The following is a 27,802-nucleotide window of genomic DNA, read 5'->3' as shown; positions in this document are numbered from 1 at the left end:
AAGATAAGTTGTTTACAAATATAACATTATTTTCTGTACTGTTTTCAGAAATGGGATGAAGTCAGCATCCAGGAGGAGACAGAAGATGGGAATAAGATCAGTTCCAAGATTTATGTCCCCATGCAGGTTGTCAAGCGCAAAATCTACTATGAAAATTTTTGTACATGCCATTTTTATTTAGCTACTTTAACCACCTGATTTGACCATTGGTGTCCCTATTTCTCCATCAAATACATTCCCCAATCACATTAATTTCAGAAAATAATCTCTGATATTATTATAATCTAGTCCTCCCACCTAGACAAGCAAGGCATCTTTCCCCATCTACATATAATATAGATCAAGGAAAGAAAATCTTACCCATCACCTCTCCTGTCCACTGCTAGTGGCATAGTGGGAGATGTCATAATTGTCCACACACACACTGCAAGTCACACTTTAGGGAGGAGCAGCACCCTCTTCATTTTGTTTAGGCAGAGAGCGACTTGCCCTCCCAAAAGGTGCTGGTCACTGGTTCCAGTCCATCGAGTTAAAGGCCCGTCTTTTTATCTACCTTTTCTCCCTATACAAGCTTTTGCTGGAGGAACATTCAAGGTGGAGACCACAGCCTCAGTCAGGAATGCCATAAGCAATTGGTTGGTCACTATCAATTTTCACCTTCACATCCTTATCTTTCCTCAATACAGCAAGTAACTCAGGTTTTCTTTGGATGGGTAATTATTCCAATTTCATGTTCTGTTGTTCAGCTTAGCCTCTACATGGAGCTTTAGCTATGGTCATAGGAGTAGATGTGTGTTAGGGCTTTATAGGGCTTTCTTGCATCCTCTAAAGGCAGAAGAAAGGTCGAAAGAGTCTTTTCTTTACCATTAAAGGTTCAACTGAAGTTTCACAATGTATCCCCCGGGGGGTAAAACTGAAGGTTAAAAAAAACCTTGGTGTCAGAACTGGGGGTCAAATAAAAAATGTGGGGGTCAAAAATGTACTGGCAAATGTTCCTCTGACTTGTATTTTGTTTAGCTTGAAATAGGATAATGCAACTTGCGCAGCATACTCTCTCTCTCTCACTCTCTAAACATACAAATAAACCAACATGCACAATTAACAAACAAATGCATTGTCCATTCAAAGAATCATTTTACTAGTTCATTTTTCTTTTAAAGTTGTACTTTTACCAGTCTCTTTATAATCTTTTTGAAGCAATATTATAGACCAACACATTACATACAAGCCAATACAAAAAGCCTGATCTTTTGTAACCAGATGGCAGTTGATTTACTGACTGTTATAAAATGTGTACTATCATCGGTTTTATTGTACTTCGTCTTAGAACAAATTTATCCAAAAATCAAGGAGGCTAATGATTCATCTTGTTTCTAATAAGTTACACTTGAACTTTAAGATTTCTATTTTATTGCAGCAAAGATAAAAACCAACAAAATCTGCACTGACCCCCTGACTTTGTAATCCAAATAAACGCATTTTTCTCAGCAAGTTTACTGATTTCTTTGTTGTGAAAGAATGTCTTGGGTTATAATGTGTTCTCCAGATATCTTGTGGCGAATGAAGGCAGATTTTTAAAAATTCTTAAAACCTGTCACGAAAGGATTATTCACTTTTGCAGTCCTCGAAATGATGCAATCATAAGTCACACCGTCACCCGTAATCCTAATGATGTGCCGTATTCCAGTCAAGGGAATTATTTTCTCCATTTTTCATTAAAGTTAGATTCACAGTTACTCTTTTGTGTTCTGCTTCTTTCACTTCTTTGCTAATGATTCTTAGTGCACGACGTTTTAATCTGGAGGTCACTTTCTAGTGCAACAAGCATTGATGTTAAACATAAGGACAACATTTTGCTGAGCTCGATGGAAATCACGGGAGAGCTTGCGAGAGATGGGGAAACTACTTCGTCATAACATTGCCTGTGCTAGTCTGGTTCCTTATTTCGTATGTGCCCTGCGTTGCACTCCGCTTTATGAATAGAGGAGCGCAATGCAGGCAGTAGACAAAGTGGGGAACCAGTCAATGCCTATGCTGGAAGTATACACGATGCCACCCTTGTCCAGTGCATTGGATATTAAATAAATCCTGATCGCATTATGCGAATACTTTGCGTAAAAAAAAAATGCATGGCAAAAAAATATATGCGTCAATTTTCTCCAGCATGCATCCCTGATGCACTTATGTGCGTAAAGGGAAACACTGGCTTCAGTTTCCACCATTTCTAGGTCAATTGCAATAAATATCAAGAGAGCTTACCAGTACATTAATGATAGGAACCTGTCATTTGTGAAAATTAAAGTGGTTCAAGCCATTGCTACATCATTGGCCAATCTAACTCATTTGTCTTTTGGAGGATATGTTGATAGCCACATTTTGGCATTCTCATATTTCTTTCATCTTCATTTATCATTAATTCAACAAAGCGAGGGCATATTCTCCTTGGCCTGATCATTGTCACTGTGAAAGTGGCCCATGCAGATTCCATCTGATCATCGTCACTGTGAAAGTGGCCCATGCAGATTCCATCTGATCATTGTCACTGTGAAAGTGGCCCTTGCAGATTCCATCTGGCAGTAGTCTACTACTCTTTAATAAGGATGAATATTCTTTTTGTTTGTTTTTATTCACCAGTTATGGATCATCCTCCCACCTAACTGACAAATTCAGTTATGCAATAGCAACATTACTGATACTGAAATATAATTTTTTGTTTGGATGGGGTTGGAAGAATGTACAATTAATTTTACTGATGTAATATTTACCAGCTAATATTGCTAGATTCCTTCCAAATTGATCATTCCCTATGGCATGGATAAGGCTGTTCCATCCCTGTGTATGGAACTGACTGGCTGACAACTGGATAGGTAATTATTATATAGATTTGTGGCAGGAGGTGGGGGTACACAGCTAGTACTTTTCCAATGAAGTCAACTTTCACAGTGAATGTGCCAACAATCTCAATCAATTGGCTTACTCTTACCCCACTATGGATTTCAGGGAGTTTAGTTTCAAGGTGGTAATTGAAGAAATTTATTGCCCAGTGTTGCAGTCTATGAGTCTTGCCTATAAGATCATGGATTCAGTAGACAATGAAATTAAGTACAAACACCCCTCCTTCCTTCTACTGCTGAAGTTTGTGAACATTAAAGAAACTGCCAGTTATCTTTCAGACAGTATTTGGGACATGGAAAATTCAAAGTCTTTCTTTACAGAGTACCAGTTACCAGCATCATTCTTGTCTTGCTGGTATTGCACACACTCAGAAATATAAAATGTTGACCTGCATAGATTGGATGAAAACATCATAATGATGAATATGTTAATCCAGCTGTTTTATAAGGTGGGAAGCCATGTTGTTTATGTCACTTCCAAAGTTATTACTAATTATGTTTGTTTTTCATCTTTGCTCAAACCTGGTATCACTAGTAATTTATCTCCTTGCCCCAAAAATTGGGCAGTGATCACACATGGGGGTCCATGACCTGTAATGTCAAGGTAGTTGATAGGATCATGCATCATTCCATGACTAACAACTTGACAGTTTCATCCAGTTTTGTGAAGTTGAACAAGACTCCTTTGTCTGCTTCTGATATTTTGATTACATTCACTGCATTTGGTATGTCATTGCTATTCAGCACTGGAATTGAAGATGTGCTGAAGCAGGCAGTACAAGAGCAGTATTTCCAGCTTTCCTTTCCACCCTTCTCAGCCACTGAGGTTTCATTTGTCTCATTTGCAAAGGTGCAAGAATTATCAGCAAACAGAGAGAAGAAAACAGCAGCTTCATTTTTAACCTCAGTGTAATTTCAAGTGGCAGCATCCCGCTAGCTCAATAAAGGGGATAGAAACAAGGCCTCACCTTCCCTAAGCCTCTCCCAACAGTCGCATCAGACTTTTTATTACCAGACTGCACAAAATTCATTGAAGATCCTTGCTGTTTCAGATGGGCTTTGGATTTTGTTGTATCAGCTCTGTCACCTTTTATCTTCCCATTCCATGACTTATAATTGATCCAATCTAGAGAAAGCTAAACATTTTGTGGAAGATCTAAAAGTGGATGGTGGACAGAGCTTGCAAACAGAATGTTTTATTTCTAGCTTTTCCTAGTTCCCATAGTCAATGGGGTGCTAATGTTGATCATTGCTTTTAGTTGGCTCAACAAGAACATAGCTACATAAAGGTTAAAAATGGAACACGACAGTCTGTCAGACTTCCTGCCTAAAAGGTGAAGTTGCAATCACTTTGAATCAAACTGACACTTACTTTCAGCAGACCTCATGAAGGTGCCTACAGTTTTATTTCCAACCAGAAACAAATCCTCTGTTCTCCCATTTGGTCTTGACATCAGCCTGTAGTCATCTACTAAGACAATCAACTGCATCATATTCTTGTTCATGTCAACCTCATAAAAAGCATATTTATGATATTCTTTAAAAATATATGGCGTGAAGAGCTGGATCAACCTTTTTTCTCTGATTTAGGAGAAATCATATCTCAACCCCATTCCAGGATTTTGTCCATTTTGGGATGGAATATTTTGCCAATCATGGCCTCGTTTATCTCGCTCCAGTGCATGTGGTGCTGAATATGAAGCTCACAGTGTAAGTTTCCAACAGGAAGTTGATTTCATTGAGACAGTTTTTGCATCACTTCAACTTGCTCAGTGCAGCAATAGATTTGATTCTTCTTGGTCACCTTTTCAGATTGTCCTACTGGCCCCTGTGGCACCCCTTTTCAGGTTGACTCCATCAAGTTGTGATCTCGACCAAATTTTGGCAATATCTGCATCAGTGGTAGGACAAAGAATGGCTGTAACGGGAATTCCTCTGGAAGCCTTGAGTGTAAATTACAGTCATTATGGATGCTTGATGATGGGATATGGTTGGGTTCACTGAAGGAAATATCCCTTCACATTAGTTTTCTGGAAGTGAAGGCTGTAACAAAAACATTTCATTTCTGGAGGGATCTGCTCTGGGTATATCTTGAATGGCTGCTATCATACCATAAATCTTATATATACTGACCAAAGCAATTCTCAAAAAGCTCCTCATAAGATAATTATTCTTAAATCCTCCATCATGTCAAGAATCTGAAAGAAATATTCCTAAAAATATCAAATCAGCTAACACTGAAAATTAAAATGAACCTTTCACTCTTAGAAATGCTGCAAGGGTGCATGATTGCTTGAAACTTGTATGAATTTGTGCACTTGGAGAGCAGAGATGCTTGAAAAATCACACAAATTGGTTAAAATTGTGCATATGAAAATGTACTTGGTGCAGTATACAATTTGTATTTAACTGTTCACCCGTAACCCTTTACCTCATGCAAGCATCTTTGGATGCCTCTACTCCATTCACATGGAAGCGTCTTTTGACGCCTCTACTCCATTCGCATGGAAGCGCCTTTTGACTCCTGCTGTAAACATCAGCCATTTTGAGCTGGTTTTCGTAGCGCCACCTTCGGGGAAAACCCCCGTTAGATACTACATTCATTTCTGCAAATGACAATCACGTCAGATCACGTGGTCACTGATTATGCACTGGTCAATATCTGCTATTTAAAGTAACTGGGTCGTAATCTCCACTCTCCAAAATGGCAGTCACAGATTTCTTTAAGTACTTACGAAGTTTTTATGATTAGAATCACAACTATAAAAAATTCTTCTGTGAAAAATAATTACACAGCTATAACAATTGGACTTTACTCTTAAATTTTTCCACATGTAATAGATGTGTACCAAAAATGTAAAATGGTTAAAATTGCTGTTAAACGTAACATACACTACATTGCTTAACAGTTCACAGGCAGACCTATGCGTGTGCGATCGACTGGGTAACAGGTGTTCTGTTTATAGCATGCTGCACTTTGTCACTATGCTCTATGAGGTAAAGTGTTACAGTGCTTGTCATAAGTCATTCCATGGGATGAAGTATCATGGCGCTTGTCAGAAAATCTGTCCTTCGTCAGTTAGGCAACTGTTTTCACATTTGTTCTTCAGCTAGACATGAATATTTGTTAAGCTAAATTTGATTGGCACATTGGATCCTGGAACAAGCATTTGTCATAGTTTGAACCTTGCATTAAGGAAGTTTTTTAAATGCATGTTTAAATATGGGCTACCTACTAAAACCCAAAATGGCTAATTCCCAGCATTGTTCACCTTCATATGATGATTTCATTTGCTAGATACTGGCTAATGATAATGATGATGACAATGATTTTTAAACTGAAGTATATCAGATTATTGGAGCTTTGAAAGTGTTAATGGAGATACCAGTGAGTGATTTTGAGCCCAAAAATGGGGTTAAATATGAGTCCATGGTTTATACTGGATGGACAAAAATAGACTGCATGCCACTGAACCCATCTTTCAACAATATTTCAAAATTAAATGTAGAAAAGGCAGAATACCAAACCTAACAAACGATTTAAAAGTAGAGTGCAATTTCCATTTCTTTTCTCAAGCAATTTAGCTCTGCAGGATTCACTGCAGCTATATAACCCTTGGGTTAAGAGAAACTGCATAAATAAGAATCAAGAAAGAAATTAATACAGCATTATGGAGCAGATAAGGAATCTGGCATAGTATTCAGTAAAGCACTGAAACTTTGGCAGAGCTAATGCTAGTGAAAAAAATTATTTTGGAGCAGAAGTATCAAGAAGACAATATCTATGAGCTGTGGAAAATTGTACATAACAACCATAAAGAACAGTGTACAAACTTATTTAAGCTGACTAAGGTAGCTATGTATATGCCTCTACAGACTGGTGGTGGGGGGGGGCATCTCAGCACAGAATAAGTTTCATGCACAGATGAAACACAGATTAAGCTCTGAAACAATCAACAGATTAATGCTTGTGCAGCTGGAGCTTCAGCCTCTAAATCCTTTTATGCTTAATCCAGTACACAAGGACATAAAATTTGTGCTGATTTAGGACTTCCATACAGAAAGCCTCTATTGCAAAGATCTGCTTTATTAACCCAGCCCCTCAGTTTATATTGGATATTTGCCAATTCAAAATGTCCTCAACCAATCCTCTCCCTATTCAGAGTTAGTTAAGTGAAATCAGAGCCTCCATACTTCCTCGTATGCAGAAGGTTTGAAAGATGGGGACATGGTTGAAGCTTTCATGGGAACACCCCATTGCACCATCTCAAGCCAGTTGCAGTTAAAGCCTCCATTTTAACTGCAGAAATTACAGCCATACTCTTTGAACTACATTGAAACCTCTCCAAAGACAGATTTCATTATATTTGCAAATTCAGTTATCATACTGAAAGCCTTGCAAAACCTTAAATCTAACAGTCCATTAAAATAAGTCATACAGAAGCATGATTTGCCCATACAATCTGGAAAAAGTATTCTGTACTGTTGGCTGCCTAGAAATACTAGTATTGAATATAATGAAATAGCAGATAAAGCAGCCAATGCTGCCTGCAGTCTCCTGTTCCTGAATGGAAAGATCCATATAGTGATTTCAAATAATATGGAAAAAAGTTTACTGTATGGTTGATCACCTAGTTACATTGGTATTAATGGTAATTCAAGCATATATGCCATCAGTGTCCACTGACAGTGGAATAAATTGTTTGAGTATGCTGATACAGATGTATTTTGATGTGAACTCAATGAAGAAACTTCATGATGCTGTATCACCTGAGAATGATTGACTTTTTGAGGGAATGTTGTTTTTATGGCAAATATTTACCAACATATTTTAAGGACTGTGTATCTTTTATCTTCATCTTTTATTGTATATAACTTTTCCTGAATATTTTCACATAATACATCCTTTATCAAAATGTTGAGAGAGGCAGTGATTCAAAACCCAGTCCATGATCTCATGCATGACTTGAAATGCATGAAGAAAAAGAGTTGTGGGACCCAGTGTTTCTTCTAGTGAAGGCTGGAAAAGAGGATATAACTCCTCAAGCCCTGTAATTGTGGCTGAAGTGGATGAGATTTGAGTCATCTTTGTGAGCATTGTTTTCAGATGCAACATTTTGATGTGAGACATTCACAATCAGCTTTCTTAAGTGTTTCTATCTAAAGGATCTATCATTTCAAATACAAGAGTTGTATTTGGTGGGTCCAGTGACATTGGGCCACATAACCACCAGACCCACTTGACATGAGCACAGCCCTCTTGTGGGCATGGATTTAGTGCTTTTGCAGCATTCATCTGGATCTTTTCACAGCGAGTAAACATAATTGATTTATTTTTTTCCATGATTTAACATTTGTTACATGGCCATTAGTTGTGCTGCCATTTTGTTAGGAGAGTACTTTATCATCATAGAGGTACTCCAGCCATTTTTAATCCCAGAAGGGTACCTGTGGTAGAAGTTAAATGCTCATGTATTTCCTTCTCGTATTACCTGTTCTCCTGATGTTAATTGTGTTTGGGAAATGCATCAACGAATAAAGTAAGGTTTTCAGTCAGATACATTTCTCCAAGAATACGAACTCAAACACATTACTATTAGACCCTCCCATACCTTCCCACAAGCATCATCATTGATGTCTTAAAACATCCAATGGATGGATATCCACCTACCAGTTGTAGATGCAAGGGGATGTCATGTGTAAGATTATATAGATAGGAAAAATATGATTTTCATCGTTCCATGAGAGCTGAATTCAAGAGGTAGTGGATCATGTTTCCTAACATTAATGTGATTTGGTATGTATTCATGGGGAAATAATAATTTACTTGAAAAAATTACATTCTATGCTTTCACTGCTTTCTGTATTCCCTAAACTTTAAATGGTTCAATTCCTCAATCATATTTACATTGTGTTTTGCGACCTCCTTTGCTCTTAAGTCACATAATTGAAAAAACAGTTAATTTATCAGAGGATGGTCATTCATTGAGTCATCACTTTAAATTTATAAATAAAAATGTACCCTTTTTAAAAAATATATATTTTGTAAGATGTTTGAAGCCTTCTTTATTTACCCTTTGCCTCAAGTCATGTCCATACAAACAATCATAATTACAAAAGGTTGGACTTGCGGTCAATTAATTGGCCTTTTTTCATATTTGGTTTGCTTCTTGTCTACTTGTTTTTACTTCCTTCACCCCAAACCATATATTGGAAGGATTTTATACCTTGTGTCTTAATATGTTATTTTATATACATTTTACAGAATTGTAACACTTTAAACTTTCTTATTATATCTTCTTGTATTTCCTGTGTGTATTTATAAGGTAGAGTTATTCTTTCTAGCGTTTTTGTGTAATTCTTCCTTTTTTGAACTTAACAACTTTACTTTAATTAGCAGTGGATAGAAAATATTATGCTGTTGTAAATGATAATACATTGATGTACCTTGACAAGTCATGTCAATATGAAGAATCAGGAATACAAGAGGTAGGTCTTGCAATTCTTTTATGGTCTTTTCACTTATTTTGTAGGCATCTTGGCACCTTCAGAGTTTGTTGTTCAGATTATGTCAAGAAGTGAATCATGTTGGAGGGCATGCTATAGGAAGGTAAGTTGCATTCCTAGATTTTCATACATTATTAGAGGATGCATTTGAATATTGTACCACTAGTATGATGTTTTCCAGACAAATTTCAAGATGTTCTTGGCTGGGTCAAGAGCTGTTATAGTTCTTGTGAAAGTCTAAGAATGTGACACATAAGCAAGACAGCTAGATATGAACAAAGACTATTTTATCTTGCTTTTAAATCTTTAAACTACTTTAAAATGGAATAACCCAAAGACTATCAGCCATTTTGGCAGGATTTTTAGTGTAGCTTTAACAATTTTTCAGTCATATTGCTACGATGTCTGCAGTGTGGCAGTTTATAGTGATGTCTAGCACTGAGTCATCATGCCGCAGACATGTGTAGCATGATGTCCCACCCAGTTACATTATCCTGACACCAGGCAGACCAGTCCTAACACTAGCTTCTTAATGCTGAGTGCCAAGCGAGGCAGCTGTTAGTACCATTTTTATAAGTCTTTGGTATGACTCGGCCAGGGATCGAACCCATGACCTCCTGCATCTGAGGCGGATACTCTAACCACTAGGCCACTGCAGCGGTAATTCTCCATGTATAATCCAAGATTTAGTGGTTCAGGCAGACTTTTTTAAAACCACAGCTGGCACCTATGTTTTGTTGTTGTTGTTGTTGTTGTTGTAGGGTTTAACGCCATTTTTCAGCACGCGATAGGCTATACATGGCGGCCAGTATTAATGGTGGAGGAAGAAACCGGGAAATCCCCGGAAAGAACCACCGACCCTCGAGAAGCTACTGGCAAGCTTTCTCACATATCCACATTGGCCGAATCCAAGACTCGAACCCACGCTGACAGAGGTGAGATGGCAGTGATCCGTAACGGTGAGCGCTTTAGACCACTCGGCCACTCGGGGCCCCCCTATGTTTTGTAGCTAGTAATCATACTAACAGTTGGCACCCATGTTTGTCGCTAGTAACCATTCCAACAATTGACACCAACATTTATAGCTAGTAACCATTCCAATAGTTAATATCAACATTTGTAGCTAGTGATCATTTCAACAAATGACACAAATATTTATAGCTTATATATTAATGTTTTATTTTATTTACATTTTACAGAATTTGAACAGCTTAAGCTTTCATATTTTTTATTCCTGTATTTCATATTTGCAAGTATTAGGAAGAGCCCATCATTCTAGAGTTTTTGTGCAATTCTTTATTTTTTGAATTTCAAAACTTTACCTTTTGTTGGCACGTATAGTAGTTATAATGTTGACATGCCCTTGAATGCTAATACATACATACCACTTGCCGCAAATCATGTCTGTATGAAAAATCAGAAATTCAGGTAGTAAAGTTTGTTTATCTGAGAATACTTAACCAGTGAGATTACTATCAATCTCCCCCCTCCACCTATCCTGCAAATGTGAGCATCCTGTTGTAGATTTTGCTATAGCTTAAAATGGTATACATCTAAATTATATAATTGTGGGTAGTCACTGGTGGAAGGGAAGCAGTTTGTAAGAGTAACCTTTCCTTGTGTGTGTGTGTGTGTGTGTATGTATGTATATGTATACTGTTTAATTTAAGCTCTGCTGCTTGTAGACCAGGAAGTGCTTATAGGTATTGATCTATTAGCACAAGTTTGTTAATGCTGCTCATCCTTAAACTACTTGGACGATTACCATGAAACTTTACACATGCATTGATCTCATGGTCTAGTTGGTCAAACGAAAGTGGTTTCACTTGGACATGTTATATGGCCAGTACAGTAACTGGCTTGAAAATCTTGTTAGTACAAGATTAACTGAACATCCTGAACAAATTGAAATGGGGTTTTAACCATAGGACTTTTTATGAGGTCAAGTTGGTCCAAAATGAAAATGATGCAAGTTTAATGTCCAGTATAAACATCACATCAGGCATCTTGAAAATGTTGTTATTGCCACTGTTCTTAAACAGAAAGTCAGATTAACTTTTGGTTTTCACCATAAGACATCTTAACATGTATAGTTGGTCTTAAATGAAAATGGTGCAATGTGATGTCCAATACGGCCACTGCAGCACCCATCTAGAATATGTCATTGCTACTCCAGAATGGGTTTTCACCACAAGATTTTTTATGATGTCTGCTTGGTTCTAAATAAAAATGGTGCCAATCTGATGACCAACATGTCCAGCAGAGCAGCCATCTTGAAAATCTTATTATAACTATTCCTCCTGAATGGAAAGTCCAACTGACCACTAGACAGCTTTGTATGATATCTAGTTGGTCCTGAATGAAAATGGTGTCACACAGACTTCCAGTATAGCCACCACAGAAACAAATCATATTTGCCTGTGTAGATGATGATGTAAATGAATGAAGTAAAATAAATAATAGAGGGGTACAAGATGAGATGTATTTTGCTTTACGTTATTCACATGTCAAAATAAGTGAAAACTGTGGCTGTATCTTTGTTTTGAAGGTCCACGCTGCAATTGTTAATCTACAATGTATCTGACAAATTAATGGCTGTGTACGAAAAGATCCTTAAGGAGCATAAATCAGCGAAGTCCAACATGCCACGACTTAATCAGCGTCGAGCCCTACAAATGCTGTTTGACTTGAAGTTTATTTTGCAAGTCATTCCCAGGAAGGATGACACAAAGGTAAACAGTTAATTTCTTGTGCATAAATAAAACATACATTTGTTGTTCATTGTTGATCTACTAGTGCTAACAACATAACAGTGTACAGTCCAGCTTCTCATAATTGTCAGCTACTTTCTGTCATATCCAATCTGTGACAGATTTTTCCAGTTGTCATTTTTATGCCCAATCATTCCTGTTGTTGAGGCATATATTGTTACCTTTGTCCATGCATCAGTCCAGTAAAGATGTGTAGGTCAGTTTCTGAATCATAGTGGGCATAAAGTTACCCTTGTACATGTGCCAGTCAAGTAAAGTTTTTTGTTTAGGTTAGTTTCTGAGACATTGTGGGACCTATAGAGTTGTTCTTGTCCATGTCAGTCCATTAAACTGTTGTGTTTAGGTCAGTTTTTGAGAAATTGTGGGACCTATTGAGTTTCCCTTGTCCAGTTCAGTCCAGTAAAATATTAAGTTTAGGTCAGTTATTTTAGAAATTATGATACATACATAATTTCCATTGTCCATGTATCAATCCAGTGAAGTTTATGTTATAGTCAGTTTCTGAGGCACATTCATATTCCATGTGATTATTTCAAGTTTACTAGTAAATATCACCTCCATGACACAGCTATTTTCCTTGTACAGCATCAAATTTGACCTGCTGGTAAAAAGAGGCATTTTGCTCACAGAAACACAGATATTAATGTGAAGTGAATTCTAAGGTGAAAAACAAAAGCAGAAGTGGAAACCACTGACTTTTAATAAGCAACTATATATTTTTACACATTACAGAATTGCACTGCAGAGATGTAGAGCATTAGGTCCATATTGCTCAGTATAATACATTTTATATTGAAAAGAACCTATATAAAATCTTATATGTGCTTATCAGGATTTGGTGATTTAAGTGTTAAATCATATGGCCAGATTAGTTATACAGTGTGACCCCACTATAGCATGCTCTGTTATAACACAAATTTGGATATAACATGGTCATGGCATGGCTCCCAAAAGTTTATATACATGTATTTTTCTTGTACACAAAAAATATACATTCTTAAAAGTATTTTAAAAAAACGTAAAAAGTTTATTATCATTTTGGGGAAGAGATCATGCATGAATAATACAAGACAATTTTATATGTATTTTTCTCGTACACAAAAAATAGTTTTTTCTTCTTAAAAGTACAAAAAATAACGTGTAAAAAGTTTATTCTGGGATCACATAGGGCTTCACTGATGTTGCAAACTGCGATTTTATTTTCCTTATTGGCAGCAAAATATACCATCTGGCAATTTTTTATTGGCGACATTGTTGGCTGTTTTCAACTTTATATAATATTGGTTTGGAGTGGGGAAATTCAGAGGCCCCATGAAAGGAAGCCGCAAACTTGATGTAAAATGCACTGAAATTTATCTATTGTTACATAAACAATTTCTTAGTCCATATTGACAAACCATCTTAACAGTGCACAGTTATATCATAGTCCATTTATGTTGACATTGAGCATGAGTACTGTATGTTGTGAAATATCCACTTTTTTTTGTTGTTGGCATTTCTGGTAGCGGAGATAAACCAGGCGAGGCATTATCTCATAATCTATCTTTCAGCCCCTCACTAGTAATTAATATATTTACACAGACTCACATTTGTATGTGGATGGTAAAATTCCTCTTCTTTTCACTCAGAATTAAATCCTTCAGAACACTCACATTTTCTGTACTAATCCTTGTCATCAGACCAGAACATCTGCATCTCTATCGTCCATTGACCCTTTATTAAATTTCTAACACATGCATTGAACACAGCATCGCTCCACTACCACAAATGGTTAAAAAAAAGACTAACCCACAAAAAACATCTTACTTGTTGATCTTTTCATTAGGCAGGGAGGAACAGTAACTACAATTAACCAAATGATGGCCAATTCCATTTTTAAAAATGTACCCAGATAAAAGAGTTTGCTGAAATTTCAAAGAAAACAGATTACCTTTGAAGCACCAATGTTATAAAAACATACTAAGCAAATGGAAAAAAATCAGTCTCAATCATGCAGTACAATTATTTGATATTGCTGCCACAATTAGAAATGGGCATTTCATCAAGCAGCCACACACTAGGTGTTGACAGACTCCCATGGCATTGATAAATTTTGTATTCAAAACTAGGATGGCATCCCCTCTATCACAGCCAGTGGCTGACATGTTAGTGCAAAATCTGTCAAATTTAACCTTCCTGGGTGGCAACATAATGGTGTTTATCGATAGAAATCTCACAAATATTTGTTGATTTCTAAATTCTACACATTGGTATATGTTCCAGCATGCTGAAAAATTAACTTAATCACTGCTGAGAGGTGAGTTATTCAATTATCCATACTGCATTTTGTTCGATGGGTTTTAGGTTTTGTCACTTTGCAATTTACTTGATATTATTACCCCTGTTAAGTGTCAAGAAGACAAAAATGTGACTATTGGAGGTAATTTGTAAGATTTTGCCTCCCATATTCTGCCTGTGTATGTTGATGGCAAAGATGTCTTTTATCTTTTCAAGAGGGCTATATTCATTTTGTAGAGTAGGTTATTTCTAATTTTAATATAAGTATTCTCAGGGAAGATTTACTTTTCACCTTTTAGGACTGCACAACATATTACTGACAGCTCAGACCAGATTGTGACGGACAATCTGATTGGAGGGAATTTTAAGTCTGACATGATTTTGTTCACTGAAAAGCTCCTTAAGTCTGGACTTTATCATTCATACATTTAATTGGTCAAACTTAAGTAGGAATAAATTTCAACTAATCACTTTACCAGATTCTTGACTTTAGTGTATGTGTAGATATAAAGTATGTTGGTGAAATTGGGATCTGAATCTGCAACTGTTGTTATTTTTAGTGATGTTCACGTATTTTTGCTTAAAAATGTTTGTCGGTCGGTTTTTATTGCTTTTGTACTAGTTCCAATATTTTAATGTTATTTATTTGTACTTCCTTTTCAGGGTAGCCAGGCATACCATGAGAGGGCCCAGAAATGTATGTCCAGGCTTGAGGAGATTGTTGACCCCTTTGACCTGGATGTCTTTGCTCCATATATCCAGTCTCATCTGCTGAAGCAGAGTCAGAGATGCTCTGTAATTAACTGAATTTGAACATTTATTATGCCCATATTTTTGTGGATATATTGCTATAGGTCATGTCCATCTATCTGTATGTATGTATATCTCTCTCTCCATCACTCAGTTCTCCTTGTAACCTGAACTCCATCTTCACTGATTGCTAGAAGTTGATCATATTTTGGTATGATAACATGATGTTTTACAAGAATGAATAAGTGACAATGAAGGTTTCAGATCCTTTTGGAAGTCAGGGTGGGAGTGGAGGGATTCAGGGGTAAAATTTAATTGGCAATATTGCTGGTTGGTTTATTGGTTTTGATGACAATTTAAACAAATTATTGGCCACATGGAAATGAGAGCTAATCATCTTTTCCAAGGATACACCAAGCCTGGTGTTATATCAGGGTTTCACTGTAATAAGGACACAATCTTGTAACTTGAAGGAGGGTGATCATATTTAGTATCATGTTTCAGGCAGATGAGTAGATGACAAATGAAGGCTTTGAATTCTGGGCCCAAAAACAAACAGTATGGATATTTGCAATGGCTTCTGTCTCAAGTTTATTTTGTGTCAGTTGTTTAATATTTGTTTCAACACAACACTCTTTACAATTGAGTTGTTGCTATACAATGCTCTTTTAGGTGTAAAAAAATTGGAAATTAAACCACCAGCTTTAGATGGATGACTTCTTAACCTTTCAATATTTAAGAAAAAAATGTCACAAAATTGAAAAGAAATAACTCTTGACAGCTTTGTATTGGCAAACGCTTTTTATTGGCTGGTGAAAATTAAAAGAGACACTTGGAAAGAGATTTCTTAAAGTAAAACATAATTTAAAAGCAGTATTGATTTTATTTATTTGTTGATTTGTAATAAATTTACAATACATTTACAACATACTTTAAATTCAGCAAGATTTTTGTGTGAGAGGTGGAGGAGACCAAATTTTTTTTAGGAAACAAGTAATCTTGGGTGTGTAATTGCCAACCCTTTCATGTGCTTCAAGGAAGAATCAGAACTGATAGTGCATAGATGGAAAACAAAAGTGTTACTTTTCTGCCATCAAACTGTATCACAGTTTTGTGTTAATTGCCAGTTTTAAAAAATTGTTATTACTACAATATTATTCAGGTTCTTTTGGGGTCTCTTACAAGTTTGGACAAACTTGCCATGTTCAGCTCAACACCCAGAGCTTCTGCTAGTGGGCAGCAGGAACAACACAACATTATGATGCTGTCCTCTTGCCAGAATCGGTTCCCACTACTTCCTCTCAGTTCTCAACCCAGCCAATCCTTCCTTCCACAGCCAGTTATCTCACAAACCATGCTCAAATTACAGGTAAGCTCAGCAGAATGATGTTATCTTAGAAACTATGCTTAAATTACAGGTAAAATCAGCAGGATATTGCAAATTCATGTGAATAATTTTAATGTTTTTTTTAAACAATCTCACCATCCTACATCACAAGTATGTTGAATACTTTTGACTTTATGGTAGTGGTCTTATGTAAAATTACAAGCAACTTGCTTGAATATTACAATGCTATGTTAAAACAACCATGCTTAATTAGAATTTGCCTCAAATTTTGCTGTATGCACTATTTTGCAAAAATGATGTATTGCACCAAAGAAACTGAAGTCCGAGTTATTTATCTTACTTGGTTTTCTTATCAGAGTATCTGTGCTCTTTCCAAACACTGACCATTTGTTTTAGACAGCAGAAAAATACAAATTGATCCAAATGCCCATGACATAGGATCGTGAGATTATGAATATGTGGTTGTGACAATCATGAAAAATTGGTTCCCCCCTCCCCCCAATTAATGCAGATTAAGTCTGGGCATCATTCTTGTCAGTAGCTTTCCCAAACTATATGTAAGTTGTAAGTACTGTAGGATCACTAATTTTCATGGATTTTTTTGCTGTCCCAAACCATAAATATAACGACCCAATGAAAAATTAGCCACATATGATAAAGAAGCCCTCCCCCCAACATCCAGGCTACTTGACAAATCTGTAAGCTGATAATAAAGCGTTGACTTATACATATCTGTTTTGTTTTAACCCTTTAAAAAAGAATTATAAAGCATTTTATATTGTTTCCATGCAAACTATCTATATGGTATCCAGTAGCTGTAATTTCTACTCATTGCCTTAATATGTTTTGACATAAGTAAGGGAAGGAGAGAGAAGAGAAAACAACAAGGCATTCAAACACTAGTATTACTAAAAAGCAAGGAAGAATAAGAAATTAAAATTATATTTTAATCCTTATTCAAAGCAATTCTCAAGTGAAATTGTTGTCCAAACAATTGAAATCCTTGTGAAAGCACATCATATTTTCCATGCATGCCTAATCCCACTGAATAACATTACTGTAAAATGCTCAGATTATTTCTTGTAGCACAGTTGCTAAAGAAACACTCTATACATGTATATGTTTTACAGCTTTCCCCCATTGTAATGTGTTAGTCAAGGTCCGTAACTGATTACCATGTTATGTACTGAGCAGTGGTGTAGCAAAAATTATAAAAATTGTTGATTGTACTTGTTTGTTAGTGGTGGGGGTAAACAAAATGCGTCACATGTATTAGCAATACTTTTAGTTTATGTAAATTATGTTTTTCTTTCACTGCATGGTATTTATACATTTAATTATGTCCAATAATATTTTAAATAGTAAATAAAAATATACCAAGCTTTAGATTGCATTCAACCCACACTGTCGTACATATGATAGATCGTGAGTAATATCAGAAAAAATGATATAAATACCTCATTTTAATAAATATACAGTAGTCCCCCTCTTATAAGGCCACCCCTAATGCAGCAGGGAAGTGGCCTTATAATGCGGGTGGCCTTTCTAGAGGGGGATGACAAATGTGAATAGTAAATACATATGAAAAAAGTCACAAGTACATTTAATTTTAAATATTTAATATTTTAATTAAAAAATCACATGCATGATGTGAAATAAATGTAAAACAAACTTTTGTCATCATTTTCAAAAGATTGCTATGAATAACCATTGATATAGTTTTAAAACTGTCTTTATAATTATGTTACAGTTCACATCATCTGTCACTTTGTTGGTAACAGTCTAAAAAAACAAACCAGTCTCGTCACATTAAAAATATCCTTGCTGTCATATCCCCTGCATATATCGTTTAGTCTTTTGTTCCAATCTTCGACAACTTCATTATTAACATCAGCCGATTCGCCACTAAGGAAAGAACACTTGATATTGTGTCGTACTTGAAATCTGTGCAACCATCCGTTACTTTCGGTCGTCATATCCACTGACAAAATTTTTGCTTTTTATTGTCATTCAAATCAGGATACAAACGTCTCCTGGCTCAAACAATCTTCCTTTCTCCGTCCATTTCACCTTTCCACTTCTGCAGAATTGTTTCATTATCTTTCACGATACTGTTTATCGGAGTCTTCCGACATTAGTTTTCTGCAAGGATCCTCGACGAACCCCCCACCCCCATCAGTTGAATTACTTTCACGTTCTCCTCTAAACTGAGAATTTTTATTTTCCTCGATGACATGTTGATCTTTTTGCAGTAATTTATTCATGTTGCCAACTACAATACTGATAAAACAATTTTGTATGCATCTAAACAAATTGCCGTGTTTTTTTAAAGGAAGTGATCTTGTCACGTGATTCGTTAGTCGCAGTCTGGTACCCTATTGTTCTTATATATTTCTTGAAACAGTGAGAGAAGCCAAAACGGCTTCGATATGTACCATTAACATCACGCAGATTTGACCTTGCGGCTGCTAGGATTCGTAATTTTTTGACAATTATTGTCAGTAGTAATAGCCACTGATTATCAAAGTGAACAATCTCAACATCTTACTTAGGGAAACCATAAAGGCTACCAAATCATTTTCCTGCTGACTTGGGTATTGTACATCGATACTGCCACTTCTCAGCTGTTACTACTGTTCAATAATTGTAATTTTAACAATTATCAGAGTGACTAAACCGGACATCTTATAATAACACAGCAGTAAGGCTAATTTGATTACATGTATGTACCCTTTTGTATGGATTAAAATTTGAGTCTCTCTCGGTTTTTATGGAATAAATTTGGCTTCTCGTGAGGCGTAAATGATATAATATTAACCTTAGTGGTAAATGTACTCAACACTTCTTTCAGTAACGAAAACCTGACATCGGGAAACAGAAATCGGATTACTTAACACACATTATGAATAAAATACTTGTTCTGGATACATATTCAAATAAAATGCGGCCGCTTGTGAGGGGTAAATTTTATAATTTTGCACTAATATGCTGGCCGCTGGTCGCGTTAGCCGGGTGGCCTTTCGCGAGGGGTACTTTTGAACACAAACTCGTCGGTGCCAGCGGATTCTGGCCGTAAGGAGCAGGTGGCCGCTGGTCAGGGGGGCCGTTCAAGAGGGGGACTACTGTACTTGCCAGTTATGATTTTCATCTACAGCTGCAAAGTTTAAAGCTTTTCAATATGTTGTAATCACTTTTAAAAAAATGATTCTTGAGGCCAATGCAGCCTGGTGTTTAAAGCTTCCTTCTTTTTAATTAGGAGCTCACAGTCATATATTTACTTCTACACCATTGTTGCAATTCAGTAAATGATCATCTGTCTTTAACAGGTGTGCTGAGTGTCAAGTCATTTTTTATCAATGAAATATATTGTTTTCAGTTTAAAATATGTTACATATATTGATTAATGACTGAGTGACATCACATAATGTGCAGCATGCTTTTAGCATTTCCAGAACATGGAATAACAGGGAGAAAAAAAAAGACAAACTTACATGTATGTAATACATTTAAAATCCAATAATGTTCAAAACAAACACATTTGTTCACAGAAAGTACTAATACAAATAGAATAAACACTATTCACTCACTTGATGTGCATTTCTTACTGGAAGTACTGGGATATTAGGTTGTTTGAGACCAGACCATTTTCATTGTTTTTTTCTTTTTTTATAGCAAGTATTATATCTCTTAGCTGCATAATTTTGAAGGGCTCACTGTCCTGGCTTTCCAGACACATCAGTCCTTTCTTGAATGCAAATACTGTGTCTTCAGAAACAGCATGGACAGTGTTTTGAGGAAGACATCATATGCATGTACTTTAATAACCAGTTAGTTTAGTGTTGTTGGCTGCATTGTCTCCCTTTGATGTTGATTGTCAATGATTCATCTTGATAGGTGTTTGGTTTGTATTCATACACATGGAAGTATTGTCTTGAAGATGGAAGCAGCCACCATTTGTTGTCATCATAGTTTTGTTCTTTTGTATTTTTTATGTGGGATTTTTGTTGAGGTTAATACTCAGAATGTAATACATGCAAATATGCCAACTTTGACAGGCAAAACCATAGAAGTACCCACAAAAATGTCTCCTTTTTTCCAAAACCACGAAAATATTGAAACCCACAAAAATAAAATATACAGTATTTGATAATAAATGTGCAAAGTGTTGGTTTTGGATCAAGTCTGTTGCACTTCTGTGTGAATAAAACAAGTTTTAGATTCAGCTGGAAAACTTTTCCTGTCACAAAACAGTAAAACGTGGATAGTGAGAGCATCATTCAGAGTACACATTTAACACTACACACCCCTGATCAATAATAGGCACACCATTCATATTTATTGCCTGTCAACACCAGTAAATATCTTTGATGTACTTTATGAGAAAGATCTGCTTTCATCCAGTATGGTTGCTATTACTGAAATTAGGAAAATGTTTTAACAGCTTCTCAAAATGCCAATAAACAAAATTATTTGAAACCAAATTTGACAAAAGGCATTTGATTTGATGGTCATTAAGATTTATTCATATAATGCCAATTCACCATTAAATATGGCATCCATTACTAAGAATAGAAAAACATTTAAATTTCTTTTCAAAGGCTACTCAACTGAATTTGTTTAAATTTGGCAGAAAGCACAGATTGCCTTTCAGATTTTGGCAGGTAATAATGATCTGCTATAAAATTTGGCCATTATTACTAAAAGTAGAAAAACCTAATTATGACCTTTGATAAAAAATACTCAGCATAATTTGAACAAAGTTTCATGGTAGTCTGGTATAATGGTCTTTCAGATTTGTTCAACTGATGTTAATTCACCATCAAATATAGTTGTTATTACTAAAACAAAAATAAACCTTTAAATTAGTTCTAAACCAAACACTCTACAGAAAGAAAATGCTCTTCAGAATTTGACCAAATTTGACAGAAAACATTCTGACTTTGATGGTTTTTAAATTCATACAGATGATGCTGAAAATCTAAAAATGAACCGCTCTGACAACAGAATTTGACCAATATTTGACAGAAAACATCCCAGCCTAATGGTCTTTCAGTTTTAAATGATGCTGATATACAGTCAAATTTGGCTGTCATTACTAAAATTACAAAACAAATTTGAAAGACTTCTTTCCAGAAACTGCTTAGTAGAATTAGAAATAATTTTCCTGAGCAGGATGAACACTTGTAGAGAGCTTGACATGGATGAGACATCAGCTGAGTTTGTTTGTTCGATTTTCAGCGTGCTACAGTATATTTTAGCAGAGCTATGGTTGGAATCTATTACATAATTGTTCCCTTAATTAGTATTGGATATTAAGAAAATTTCATATGCAGCTTTATGTTGGTACAATATGAGCAGAATTTGATTATAAGCCTTGTCACATCATTTAGTGGAGTTAGGCTTCCATTATAATAATAATAATGAGGACTTGGTATAGCACTAATCTTTAGAAGCTCTAAGCGCTTTACAACATTAGACAACACATATAAGATAAAAAACATATAATAATATTATTACAAAAACAAACACCATGAAATTAGAAAAAACATTAAAAAATAAAAAACATGCTGAGAATATTTCAGGTAGGAAACATTAGGTCTTTAAGTTTGTTCCTGCAGTCGAAATAAGTGAGTTTTGAGAGCCCTGTTGAATGTGATCACTGTGTCTTTGTGTCTAAGTTCAGTGGGCAATTCATTCCACGTTGTTGGGCCTTGGTATGCAAAAGAACGCTGTCCATATGACGTTGTTTTCATAGTGGGAATAATGAGTATACAATTGTCAGAAGAGGAGCGTAAATATCTTGCTGGTGTGTACACATGGGTGAGGTTGGATAGGTATGTTGGACTAGAGTCCGACAGTGAAACATAGCACAGAGAACAAATTTTGTGTTTGATTCTGGATCGAATGGATAGCCAGTGAAGGGTGCAGAGCAGCGGGAGGTTTGCTCTGATTGTGGTACTCTAAGTATGATCCGAGCAGCTGTGTTTTGAAGTTTTTGGAGTAGATATTGAGATGAACCAGATAGAATTGAGTTACAATAATCCAGTCTTGAAAGTACTAATGAACACGCAAGTGTTTTAGTGGCATAAACTGAAAGATATTTGCGAATTGAGCTGATGCATCTCAGCTCAAGATATGCAGCCTTGCATATGTTCATGACATGTTGGTGCAATGTGAGAGTACTGTCCAGAGTAACACCTAGGTTTCGTACTGATTGTGTGAATTTAATGTGGCATTGCTGATATTTATTGTTTGAGGTAAAGGATGTGAATGAGAAAGTCTTTGTGTTGTGATCAGAATGGCCTCAGTTTTATTATCATTCATCTGCAGCTTGTTACATGTCATCCATGATTTCACATCAGAAATGCACCTCTCTACGCCTTTGATGGTAGCATCAACTTCAGTTGGGTGGCTAGATTTGTATATTTGGGTGTCATCAGGTTACAATTGGTGAGACACTGGATGATGATCTATGTCACTTGAGAGCGGCTGAGTGTACAGAATGAAGAGAACATATGAAAGGATTGATTTTTATAAAGGCAGTTCTTGTACATCAGTGTCTACCTGAAGTAGAGTACCTACTGGATTTATTCAGGCATTATTCAACACTTTCCCAGTTGAGGTTATCAGCTTTGTTTGGAAATCTCTATCCACAGAAACCAAGAACAGAGTTTCTGGTAATGTTCTGTGGAACATGTTCCATTGCATGTAAATCCTTGAGAAATATTATGGTATCTAGGATGTATTATGTAGTAGTTTTTTTTATGGCACCTGAGCACCATAGTGTCTACATGGAGGCAACTGAAGGTAAAGTTCAATAAATATAAAACAGTATTTAGAAAAAGATGTTATGAGCTTGTTCATGTTTCTAATAGATTATAGTAGAATTTAGTAGTTATAATACTAGGGACATGTAAAAATGAATTGTACTTACTATTAATTTGGTGTATGATCTATATTTTTTATACTTTATTCTTAAGAGGGACTCTGAGTCACCCTCTGTAAATAAGGTATTATTATTATTTTCCCTTTACAAAATTATAAATGTAGTTTAACTATTTTGTTATGCATGTACATATTGACAATGTCACCTGGCATATTCATTTACGAAACTATATTCCCATACTTCCAGGGAAAACAAAGGACACCAGATTGCAGAATTTACCCTTTTTTCCTTAAAAAAGTAATTTTTTTAATGTCCCTGCTATATTCCAAGAAGGAGGTATGAAGTGTTGTCTATATGCATTACTCAGTCATGTCATGTTGGTCATGAATTTCCACTTGAAACCTTCAAAGATTTGAAACCAGATTTTGTATGATGCTTTATATGGAGTTAAAGAATTTTCATTTGTTTATATTTCCTAAACCCCATTATGAATTTTGTTCATACTTGGGATTAAAGTAATTTTGAAGCTAAGATGAATTTTGTTTATACTTGAGATAAGTATTTACGAAGCTAAGATGAATTTTGTTCATACTTGGGATAAGTAATTATGAAGCTAAGATGATTGGTTCATTTTTAACTGGATTATGGTATAATTGACTTATGATGTATAACCATCTATTCATCCGACATTAATACTGAGGCTAGAGTTTGCATTCAGGTATGAGTTTCATTAAAATTCTGTAAAATATTTTGGTCAAATTGAGATTTTGCATTTTTTAATACATAATATTTCTGACAATATGCAATTTTTTGTGCAAGGTAAATATAATATAAAGGAGGAAAAATAAGACATTTTACAATTGTAGACCCGGGAATCCTTTTTTACTTGAAAAACTACCAGCAGTTGATGAATCCCTCAAATTTGAAGAAATCCTCAATTTTCCTCCGAGATAGTTGGTAATTGTTTGGGGAGTTGTTGCTTTTCGATTGATTAGGTGTATAAATGTTTCATGGGAAGTACTATAGCAATCATTGAAAGTGATTTCACTGTGACTGTTTCTTTGTTCACTGATTATTGCTTGTACAATAAAGCTTGTTTCTCTAGTTTGTGATTTGCGTTTAGTTCCGTTTCTATGACACTGTTGCATGAAGTCATGCAACTTTAGAAAAAAATGTGTAACGAGAAGCATTACACCCTCAAGTCAAAACTAAGTGACTCTTGCCTGTATTTCCCACTACAGTGACCTGCATTAAGCTTTACATTTGGTTTCTCCTAAACGATTGCAGATAGAGTTATGTAACTTGGTATATAGATGCATTATGAAAAGTACAACACCTTCAGGCTAAACTAGGTCACTGTGAACTATGACTCCAATGGGTGCGTTTACATTTCTGTTTAGCTCAGTTTCTTTGGCATTAATGCATTGGAAGCCTTATAAGAAGCAGATGCTACACCATTTGGACAAAATATGTAATCTGGCCATATCAGTATTGTTAGTTTCATCTTTTTTCTTTTCATTTTTGTTTCAGGGACCTTGAAAATATAACTGATATTTAATGGAATATGATTCACTTCATTTGTGCAAGTCTGGTAATTGCTGCATTTATATTTCAGCCCTTAGAGAGCAGTGGTCCGTCATTGACAGTACAGGCTGCTGCTGTACTACCTCAGCCATCCCAGCAGAAATTACCTGGAAGCTCATCATTTTATGATAAACTGGGAACAGGGTTTGGCAGCATGAGTGAGCTTTCTTCTTGGTTTTCCAACATTGGAAGCAAGTCAAAAATAGATGGATAAAAGGTTTGTTGGAGTAGGGGGCTAGGAAGATATGAATAAATATGTTACAAAAGTTATTTCAGGTAATATTTGTATAATTAGATAAAATGTAACAGAGATCTCTTTGACAGAACCTATGTCTTATTACATTGTATTCGTCTGAAAAAGGCAAAATAACTCTTAGAATAAGAACTGCTAACATAGTGAGTATTGTAATTTAGGGAAATTATAGTAGTTTGGTTAATTAAATACAGTCGAACCCACTTATCTCGACCTCGGTTAACTTGCCAACCCTATTAAGTCGACGTTTTTGAAGTGGAACCGCCAAATTCTCTCTTTGTCTTAGCATTTTCTCATCGGTTATGTCGATTCTTTTATGTCGCCGAACCCTAATATCTCGAGCACAAAAGAAGGCCAAATTTGCCACTTAACGTCGGTTATCTCGATCCCCATGACCAATCGCTTTGTTTGTATCGACAACCCCATCTTAGCAGTGCATTGTTACATCATAATCTGCTTATGCTGACATCTGGGCCGAGTACTATATGCTGTGACAGTCAATCATGCTACCGCACTATACCTACAACTGGCTGACCTCTGAAGACGCGAATAGAACAGATAAAAGTTACGGTTACAGAGACTTAAACTCCGCAAGAAGAAATAGCAAACAACAAATAAACAAGTTTTGCATAATTAAAAATAATTATTTATTTCTCAAAATACAGGAGTGAAAGAATCCCTATACTGGGTGTTAACTTATGCTGCAGTAATATATACGGTCCAATATTGCCAGGTGTTGACTCGTGTAAGTTTCTTTCGTGGGAATGGAGATCCTATTTTGTAAGAACACGGTCTTTTGATAGTAACCGCGTGTATGATACTTTTCAGAGCTGTGTCAGAGTGAAATGACTCGCGAATTTAATTTTGACACTGGTTAGCTTTTTGTAAAAACGAACTACACCCCGCATGTTTTTTGTGATTTTGTGAGCGATCTTTGTGTTTGCAATGTTGGAGAATATGATAAAGATTTGTATCGAGAATCGACGGTGGTTTGTATTGTATACTGGCAAATCTGTGCTGTTAGTTGGTGCACATATGCCTTTTGTTGTTAGCAAACATGTATGTACATTTTTATAGCATGCTGATCGCTTCATCAAACAAATCGCGGCAACACTGTTGTGTAAAAAAACCCTCCAAAAACGTGCATGTACATTCTCATTTATTAACGCACATCATGTACATAAAGAAATTTCAAGCACATGTTAATATATTGTCGCCATATTGGTTTTCGTTTATCTCGATCATCGGTTATCTCGACGCTTTTTGGCAAACCCCTAGGCCGGCGACATAACCGGGTTCAACTGTATATATTTTAAATTGTTTTAAAAACCCAAATTGATGTGATTTTTGTTTTAAAAACAATACGTATTTACAACGAAATTTCAACCTTGTTGATTTTAACTTGCAGCTTTGGTTATCAACCCTACCTTATATATTCTGCTTAAAAAACTTAAACTTTACAAAATGACATTGTTACTTCTCCAATTGTAAGAGAAAATTTAAAGTTTTTAGTTTAGTAATCTCTGAATAAATAATTCTAACTGATACTCATATATCTCTCAACAAAGCAAATTTTTATTCACTCTGCAGCTCAAATCAGCAGAACATGATACATTTGATTATGTCCTAAAATCAATCATTATCACTTGTGATAATTTCTCATATATTATTTTAAAAGTTGGATATATGATTACAAGTAATTAAACAAGAAGTCTAGAAGAACTACATGCCAAAGAAGTTTCATTTTTGTTTCTTTTCTTCAGATGGAGGCTGTACTTAGTAAGACAAGACCTACACAGCTTATTTGTTTTGTAAAATGAGCTGCTTCAACTAGGACATAAATCTTATAGTTTATTTTGCTTGCTCATTGAGGGATATCTGTCAGCCTGTCTGTAACAGTGGGACCTTAATAGATGTAAATTTAGGGGTGCAAGTAAATTATTGCAATATGGGTTTCATACAATGAAAGATACTCTGCCAGTTTGGGTGATTCCCGTAGTTTGAGACAAGGAAATGTTACTGTTACTAAATGTAGATGGGATAAGGTTTAATAATCATACAGCATATGATTTTTACAGACAGTTGTAGTGTTTATATGTATCTTTTTTTTGTTTGGCAGAAAAAATTTTAAGATAAGTTTTACTAGGATACAAACTTTATTACCTAAATCTGACTACATTTTGTATTTACCACACAAATGTTAGGTAAAACTGATGTTCTTATATTTTCGTTAAATGTTGTCATATCATTTAAAAAAATGTATATTAACCTGCTTGTATCTTTTGTTTAAGTGTACTGGAAAAATACAGAAATAAAACAGTACACATATCTGTAGACTTTATTTAATTATATTCTGTTTTAGTGGATATAACAAACTGGTGGTTGATTTGGTGGATGGGGTCATGGAGTGTATTGTTTTCATAATTCCCTATTCTGCCTACTATAGTTTGTATTTTTGTGATAGCTATTTGAGGTAATGCTTTTGTCTACATTTTCTATGGTTTGGAGTCATGTTAGCTAAGTTGGTAGAGC

At 35.6% G+C, this 27,802-nt stretch overlaps 1 protein-coding gene across 1 annotated transcript in view; it reads left to right on the top strand.

The window, feature by feature from the left end:
* The window catches only part of LOC149801560 (conserved oligomeric Golgi complex subunit 1-like), a 106,034-nt gene extending 78,436 nt beyond the window's left edge, over window positions 1-27,598 (top strand). Inside the window, exons 23-29 of the mRNA XM_089955780.1 lie at window positions 49-126; window positions 9,428-9,504; window positions 11,950-12,133; window positions 15,113-15,244; window positions 16,362-16,568; window positions 25,049-25,234; window positions 27,034-27,598. Coding sequence (XP_089811906.1) covers window positions 49-126; window positions 9,428-9,504; window positions 11,950-12,133; window positions 15,113-15,244; window positions 16,362-16,568; window positions 25,049-25,231 — 861 coding nt within the window. The 3' untranslated portion in view covers window positions 25,232-25,234; window positions 27,034-27,598. The remainder of the gene's footprint in view (window positions 1-48; window positions 127-9,427; window positions 9,505-11,949; window positions 12,134-15,112; window positions 15,245-16,361; window positions 16,569-25,048; window positions 25,235-27,033) is intronic.
* The last annotated feature ends 204 nt before the right edge of the window (window positions 27,599-27,802 follow it).

Source organism: Sinohyriopsis cumingii, chromosome 4 (assembly GCF_028554795.1).
Source record: "Sinohyriopsis cumingii isolate HCF-2022 chromosome 4, ASM2855479v2, whole genome shotgun sequence".
Taxonomy (NCBI): domain Eukaryota; kingdom Metazoa; phylum Mollusca; class Bivalvia; order Unionida; family Unionidae; genus Sinohyriopsis; species Sinohyriopsis cumingii.
The sequence above is the reverse complement of the archived record's forward strand: the minus strand, read 5'-3'. Positions and strand labels throughout refer to the sequence as shown.